Source organism: Hydra vulgaris, chromosome 11 (genome assembly GCF_038396675.1).
Source record: "Hydra vulgaris chromosome 11, alternate assembly HydraT2T_AEP".
In the NCBI taxonomy this organism is placed as follows: Eukaryota; Metazoa; Cnidaria; class Hydrozoa; order Anthoathecata; family Hydridae; genus Hydra; species Hydra vulgaris.
The window spans coordinates 25,432,802-25,440,979 of record NC_088930.1 but is presented as its reverse complement, the minus strand read 5'-3'; the positions used below and the strand labels follow the sequence as shown (position 1 = coordinate 25,440,979).

The 8,178-nt window shown below is 26.2% G+C and overlaps 2 protein-coding genes across 2 annotated transcripts; one reads left to right on the top strand and one right to left on the bottom strand.

Annotated features, from left to right (window-relative positions):
* Positions 1-853: 853 nt before the first annotated feature.
* Positions 854-2,696, top strand: LOC136087542 (putative nuclease HARBI1). Its single transcript, XM_065810572.1, has 3 exons — positions 854-1,181; positions 1,516-1,753; positions 2,003-2,696. Exons 1-3 carry the CDS (start codon positions 923-925, stop codon positions 2,613-2,615), a joined length of 1,110 nt encoding a protein of 369 aa, XP_065666644.1. The 5' UTR covers positions 854-922; the 3' UTR covers positions 2,616-2,696.
* Positions 2,697-3,080: 384 nt separating this feature from the next.
* On the bottom strand, positions 3,081-5,033 carry LOC136087541 (uncharacterized). The gene is made up of 6 exons (XM_065810571.1): positions 4,718-5,033; positions 4,389-4,633; positions 4,072-4,187; positions 3,765-3,849; positions 3,538-3,663; positions 3,081-3,419 (listed from the first exon to the last, which is right to left on the bottom strand). The coding sequence occupies exons 1-6, from the start codon at positions 4,884-4,886 to the stop codon at positions 3,132-3,134; spliced, it is 1,029 nt and encodes a 342-aa protein (XP_065666643.1). The 5' UTR covers positions 4,887-5,033; the 3' UTR covers positions 3,081-3,131.
* Positions 5,034-8,178: the final 3,145 nt, after the last annotated feature.

The window sequence follows — 8,178 nt, the reverse complement described above, 5'->3', positions numbered from 1 at the left end:
ACCATAGTAATACTATGGTCGCTCTCCCTGTTTTAGTTTGTATAACATATAGTTTTATTATGTTGTATATGTATACAATTGTAATATTTATATAATTTAGTATATGTTTTAGTTTGTATATAATAAAGTTGTGTTATAATACAACCATAAGGTATTATAGTATAGATATATCCTATAGTTTTGTAGTATGACAATAAATAGTTATTGAGCTAACTTAATGATATATATGAGAGTTATTAAGATAACTTAATGATTATATATGATATATCCATATTAGTATGAATATTTCATATAGATTTGTAGTAAGCCAATAACTTAGTAAGTAAGTTAAGTTACCTTAATAGCTATTTATTGTCATATTACAAAACTATATGATATATCCATACTATATTAGTATAGATGCAATATTATTTAGGCATTTTATTATATAAACAGAGTAAATGAAGTTTAATGCCCCATAGGGCTTAATACCCCACTTTACTCTACATATAATAATAATGTACAATATTCATCAAAGTCTTTTAGTAATAATATATATTACTAATACATGTACATTAATTAAATTTAATATACACATAGATTTTGTTACTATATGTTACCCATACATACACACGTATTTAATATATGTGTATGTGTGAGTAACATCATTGTTACTCATACATTTTTACACACACATTTTATTATAATAAAATATGTGTATATTAAATTTAATATATGTATATATATTAGTTATATCAACAGCGTGTTTATCAATAACGTGTTCATTGCGCATAATAATAATATTATTATTAGGTGCAATAAATACGTTATTGATTTAAAATTACTAATTTAGTAATATATACAGAATAATATTATATGATTTTATATAGAATAGCATATTAAATTAGCTATTTGAAATGCTATTTGAAATATTCTAGTTAAAATGGATATTCAAATGATTCAAGAAATTGAATTCCAAAATCAAAATTGGCGAAAGGCTCATCGTGCTGTCCTTAATAATTTTTCAGATGTTGAATGTCGTCAGAAATTTCGTTTACCGTTGCGTAAAATATCTGAGATTGTTAACACTCTACAGGATGATCTGTCTTCAACAACTGGCCAAAACAATTCCATTTTACCAGAAACTAAAGTACTTGTATCTTTAAGGTTTCTAGCAACAGGAAGCTTTCAAAATCCAATAGGTAAGAATTATATTATGTGTATATATTTATATATGTTATTGAAATGTATTTAAAAATACTTAAAAAAAAGTAAACATGTTAGCTAATGCTTCACTTAATTGATATTAGTCCAGTGTTTAGATTATAAATGTACGTTCTTTAAGAGACAAAAACCAAACATGATTTTTTAAATTAACAGAACATATTAATTTTTTTAGAATAACTGCAATTTCACAAAACTATGTATTATTTTGTAAGGTTAAAAGTTAAGGTCACACATCTTGTATAAAATCACAGTTTTTATTCAAGAATTGAAAGAAAGAAGCTATGAAAGTTTATTATTTTTTAATTTTAGGCGACACTTCTGAGATGAGCCAGGCTAGCACTAGCCGAATAATCCATCAGTTTTGTGAGTCATTTATGCAACACTACAGCTACCTTGTCAAATGGTACAGTTGTCAAGAAGAAATAACTAACGTGAAACAAAGTTATTTTGAGGCTTGTGGAGTAAAGGGTCTTTTGGGCCTAATTGATGGTACAATGGTGCCCATCAAAGGAGTCACTGGGGCTGATGAGCCAGCTTTTATTTGCAGGTAAAAAATAGTTTTTAAATGAGCCAAAGTAATCTTTAAATAGGCTTGAGTAGTATACAAATTACTATTAAATAATATGATTGACATTTTTAATTTTTTTTTATTCAGTATTTATTACTGTAGGATCTAAATGATCATATTGAAGAGTTAAAATTCTAGTTCCTAATTATAGTTATAGTGTAATTATACATTTTAACTTATAAAAATTCGTTCATTTTGCTTATTAATATGTTTTGCTTCATTTTTTAGAAAAGGCTATTCAGCTATAAATTGCCAATTTGTTGTCGATTATGATGGACAGTTCAGAGATGTAGTAATTAAATATCCAGGATCATGTCATGATGCTTTTGTTTTTTCAAATTCTACTTTAAAACAAATGATGGAAGCTGATCCAGTTGCAGGTTTTCTTTTTGGTGATTCAGGATACGGGTTATCGCCAGTCATGATTACACCATTTAGTCCTGCAATTACCCCTGAAGAAATGTTTTTCAACAAAACCCACTCAAGGGTTCGAAGTAGAATAGAACGTTGTATTGGCAGTCTCAAAAACAGGTGGAGATGTCTACATAAAAGTGGCGGAACTCTTCAATATTCTCCTACCAAGTGCTGTTCGATCATTTATACTTGTGTATTACTTGAGAATATGTGCGATTCATTGGGTTTAGAAGAGCCAGATAATATAGTAGCTAGCGACGATGCAGTTGGTAACACTGAGATGATAACAGATAATAACAGCACTGAAAATAATAGTAATTTTTATCACGTTGGTCGAAGACAAATCAACCAAATTCGACTTGGTTTAACTAGAAGAAATGATTTGAAAAACTATATGTTTGCCAATAGACATCCCCATGTTTTATAACGTTGTGTTATTAAATAAAACTATTATTTAAAAAAAAAAGCTTTCTTTATTTAAGAAATTTAGTGTGTAAAATAAAAATCTTTTTTTAAACTTTAATAATGATATTTATGTCTATGTTTTTGTGCGATGTCTACGTCTATAAGTTCATATGGGATTGTATAAATTAATTTTTGTTTTATTTTGAAAAGATGTTAAATTAATTAACAAATATAAAATAACATTCAATTTATTAAAACTATAATATTGATTTGACTATTCTAAGATGCTATTAATGTGCAAAGGGTCTTAAAAATTTAGCTTTTGTTTTTAAATCAACATTAGAACAAATTATTTTAAATCAATAATAGAACAGCTATGCTATTCACTTAAGAATTTTTTTTGTTTCATGTTTCATTTTTTGCCATTCGAACATTCGTTTTTAGCTAATGATGAACATTTTTAACTATTATTAGGTAATAAATAAAATTAATAACAAATCAATTTATTAGATAATATGAATTAGATAATGTACATTTATTAATTATTTGAGATTGCTGAAGCGATTTCTTTCAGGGAATTAGTCATCTTTTCAGATGACTCCGCGAGACTTTTTGTTGACTCTGCAATGCATCTTAAGGTGTCGCCAATACTTTCCAAAAGTGGTTGATCAGTTAGAATAGTTGGCTTAAGAGCAGACGCTATTTGCTGTCCGGTTTCAATAATTTGTTGACCAAGCTTGGACATGTTTATCATATAGTTATCTACATTTGATGGCGATAACTTTCGTTTTTTAGAGGACTTTAGTGACTGTTTACACTCGACATTCTAAAATTAAATTTAAATTCGATGTTAAGAAATAAAACAATTTTAAACATAAGTAGTAGTTTATTTATTTTATTTACTTTTGTTGTAAAACAAAAATAATTTAAAGGGAGTGATGCACCTGTTTTGTAAAAATTGACTCAACAGACGTTTTGTCTTGTATTGTCAAAAACGTAGGAGAACTAGTTGATGCAGTGGAACTTAGCAATTCTTTGGTAATTGAGGATGTATCGTGCAACAATGGTGTCTATAATTCAATATGAGTACTGATTACTGCCAAAAATTGAAAAGAACACTAGGGATCAAAATACAAATAACATATTTTTTGGGAAAATAATATAAAAATACTTTTTTGGACTCTTTTGAACTAGTTTGCACTATATTCTCTTTGTAAATCTCATTATCGTTGCAATCTGAAGACTGCATATTGTTGCTAAATTATACAAGTTATATATATATATATATATATATATATATATATATATATATATATATATATATATATATATATATATATATATATATATATATATATATATATATATATATATATATATATATATATATATATATATATATATATATTTAGCAAATAATAAAAATAAGCAAGAAAATTTATTAAACTACCGCATTGCACAAAAAATAGTTTGCATACTGATCAACCGTTTGTTCCTTTGGCTGTAGTGAAAAACTCCCTGATATCTGTTGAAAAATAAAGTCGTTATTCGATGTGGTAGGACTTTGAAGATAGTCAATACCTCCAGTGATTCCCTGTAAATATATATGTATATATATATATATATATATATATATATATATATATATATATATATATATATATATATATATATATATATATATATATATTTATATATATTTATATATATATATATATATATATCCATATATATATATATATCCATATATATATATATAAAACACACAAAAATTATACTCTTCTAAAATCATTACCATGTATGAAACTTTTGGCATCTTAGACACCATTTGCTGATCAATGGAGTTAAGCTCTTCCAAGCACCCCTCACCCCCGCCAGTCTTGTTTAGACTAGAAATAATCCGTGCTGCTTTTCCCTTGCTTTCAGATTTTTGATCAGATAGCTTCTTTTTACATTGTAGCACTGTGCGGTCTGAACCGACAAGAGAAACCTGGTCTGCAATTTTACTCCATGCATCGTCTTTTGTAAGTTTTGAGATTGCTAAAAATAATTGAAATTTTTTATTAACATTAAAAATGTTTTATCATTATTATATAATATATATCTAAAATAAATCTTTTTTACAAGGAGAAAATTTTCCATCAAGCAATCTCTTATTCTCGTTATACAGCTTGACCAAAAGTCCTATCTGCTCAAGCGTCCAATTTTCAGCTCTTTTCTTAGAATCTTTCGTGATTTCTGACACTAGAGTAAATAATTTCTCAAAAAATTTTAGCATCAACATATTTATCATAATGCCAAAATAAAATAAATAAATAAAACGCCATACATAAATTAAAGCACTAAACTACTTTTTTGTACCATTTAATATAAATTTATACTACTATTAATATTAAAAATGATTAGTAAAATATTTAGTAGAAAAAAAGAGTTAATAAAAATAAAAACCTACTTCTAAGCAGCAATATTTATTTATTACTTATGCTACTTTGAAGAACTTTATTTTGTTAACAAAAATAAGTATAATAAATAAAATATAATAAATAAGTCTGCAGATATTTTATAGTAATCAGTAAAGGCATTAAAAATTAATATGTACATTTATAATTTTTAATTATTTCCTTATTAGATCATTTGCTGAGTAAATAGTATATTATTTTAATTTAATTAATCAAGAAATTAGTTAAAGAAACATTTAAAATTTAAATTAAGTACGTGTATTTCCCCAAATAAGGAAGAAATTACTAGAAACATCTCTCTCTCAATCGTTCATTCTCCTTAATTCTCCATCTCATCTTCACTTCCTTTTTTGGGAAAATATACGTTCTTAGTTATATATAATTTATATATAACGTTCTTAGGTATAAATAATTATATAATAACTTAGTTATTATATAATTATATATAAGACACACATGCAGATATAAATATATATAAATATATATATATATATATATATATATATATATATATATATATATATATATATATATATATATATATATATATATATATATATATATATATATATATATATATATATAATATTTTTAGTAGATACCTATCAAAACAAAAGAATTTAGTAATACTAACTACTTATTCTATACAAATAGTTTTTAAATATTTGCGTAAGTTTTTGCGTAAGTTTTGCGTAACTCATGCGCAACCTTAACTTTACGCAAACGCTACGAAAAAGTTGTGAATACCAAATAGTTACGCAAAAAATAGTTTGCGTAAGTTTTTCATAACTTTTGCTCAGCTACGCAAGAGTTACGGAAAAGTTGTGAATAAGCACCCTGGCGCTTTTTCGTTAACAAAACGAATTACGTCATTAAGTAGTTCTCATTTCGTCGCGCTGCGCAGCGGTCTGAAAAACATGATTTTTGGTCAAATTTAAAATTTTTATGTTTATATACTAAATCGATAATGCTGAATCCAAATCTGAAAACAGTTTTTGATTTTTGTTGTTCAGATATCGCATAAGCGGCCCAGTCAAGAATTTCAGAAAAAGTTGTCATTTTGTTGTTGTGGTTTCATAATATATCGGATTTATATATATATATATATATATATATATATATATATATATATATATATATATATATATATATATATATATATATATATATATATATATATATATATATATATATATATATATATATAAAAATTATATTAGTGTATTCTACAAACTGAGTGCTCAATGTTCTAAAAGAACAGAGCAATAAATTAGTAAAAACACTTATCTAATTTTTGATTACTTCAACGCTGTGTTTCACCATCAGTAGGTTCATCAGAAAGAATCCCTTTTACATCAGGAATTACATTAGGAAGAAAGATTCTTCCCGATGAACCTACGATGGTGAAACACGGCATTAAAGTAATCAAAAATTAGATAAGTGTTTTTACTAATTTATTGCTCTGTTCTTTTAGAACATTGAGCACTCAGTTTGTAGAATACACTAATATAATTTTTATATATATATATATATATATAAAATAAATATATATACCCTAATATATATATATATATATATATATATATATATATATATATATATATATATATATATTAGGGTAGGCCAAAAACAAAATATTTTGAGAATTTAACATGTCTGCAAAAAAACGTGATCCTTTTCACATATGAATACAAACTCTAAAAAAAAATTTGGAAAAAAATATCATTGAGTGTTGCCGAATTTGATTTGATTATTTTCATTTTTAGTCTAAAATATGTCAAAATAAGGATTTTGTAGGAAAGTGAAAAAAGATTAAAATTTTTATATCTATAGGAAATATTTGTTATTTGAGGCTGTACATTTAATAGGCAACACATTTTTGAACCGTTTTGGACCTCCCCCATGTATAATTTTGTGTTACTTGTTTATCAACTCCTCCCCCGCCCCCTCTTTTATGCGCAGTGCTATTATTGTTAAAAAAGATATATCTCTAAGTAATTTTTTGCTAAAAATTTACTGAATCCGCTATAATAAGAATTGTAATTAAAAGGTTTTTTTCACGTCACATTGTAGCTAACCACCCTTTCCATGTGATATTTGGTGACACTTTCAATACCCCTCCCCCATATGGGGAGGGATTTACCACAATACAAAAAATAACTGCTTTTATAACCCCTTTTTAAATCATATATTGCCTGGATTACAGAAGAGTTATTTTATTTGGAATTTTTTTGGGGTCTAATTAAAAACAGAAAAGCTAATGAAAAAGTGGTTATTATTTATACTCAGCTAAATCAACGAATAATTGCTTATTATTAAAATTGCCTACAACTTTTCTGTGATTTTCAACCACGTTAAAAACTTCGTTTCGTACAGCCTCGTCCTAAAGATAAGAAATATTATTTATCTATAATTTATTCTAAAAGTAGATTTGTATGATTATTTAGATTTTTATTCATAATTTCTTCTCAACTAATTTTACGGTTTACCTTTGTAAGTATTTGGAGATAATCAGAACACAACTTAATTCCTCTCTCGGCTGCGTCATTAGTCACTTTTAGAGTTTTGATAAACAGCTTCATTTTCAAATAATAGGCATTGTCGTCCCATTCTGAAGAAGGAATTTTAAGCCATTTTCCATCATCTTTTAAATTATGAAAAATCAACCAAGTCTTGTTCCCAATATAAGATAAAATATCGGAATTTTTTCTAATCACTGGAAGAGTTGGTTTACCGCAATTGATACCAAGTGGTTTTCCGTATTCTAGCATTTTTTTTTGCAATTTTATCTTTATCATTTAGAGAAAGTTTATTTGAAAATAAACTTAATACAGACACCTGCTCGGTTAGATACCAAGAGTGTCTGCTTAAAACATATTGGGCTTTTTCAGCAGGTACACCGAAGTTTGGTATACCTTTAAGTGCTTCTAGATCATTAAATAATTCTATATCATTAATTGGTGCATCGCAAGCCTTTGACGCTTCTAACCAAGCTTTAATGTAAATGGCTGAGCTAAAAGTCAAAAAGATTTTAAGGTTTTTTAAATCAGATTCGGGTAAATCTTTTTTAAATATTAACATCTTTGGTGCATACAGCAAATGCGCCATCCATCTTGCATGATGATG

Coding starts and splice junctions, on each gene's coding strand:
- LOC136087542 (XM_065810572.1), top strand. CDS start 923: ATGGATATTCAAATGATTCAAGAAATTGAATTCCAAAATCAAAATTGG. Junction 1,182..1,515: donor AAGCTTTCAAAATCCAATAG/GTAAGAATTATA, acceptor TTTTAATTTTAG/GCGACACTTCTGAGATGAGC. Junction 1,754..2,002: donor GAGCCAGCTTTTATTTGCAG/GTAAAAAATAGT, acceptor TTCATTTTTTAG/AAAAGGCTATTCAGCTATAA.
- LOC136087541 (XM_065810571.1), bottom strand. CDS start 4,886: ATGATAAATATGTTGATGCTAAAATTTTTTGAGAAATTATTTACTCTA. Junction 4,188..4,388: donor TGCCAAAAGTTTCATACATG/GTAATGATTTTA, acceptor ATATATTTACAG/GGAATCACTGGAGGTATTGA. Junction 3,850..4,071: donor AAGGAACAAACGGTTGATCA/GTATGCAAACTA, acceptor TGTATAATTTAG/CAACAATATGCAGTCTTCAG.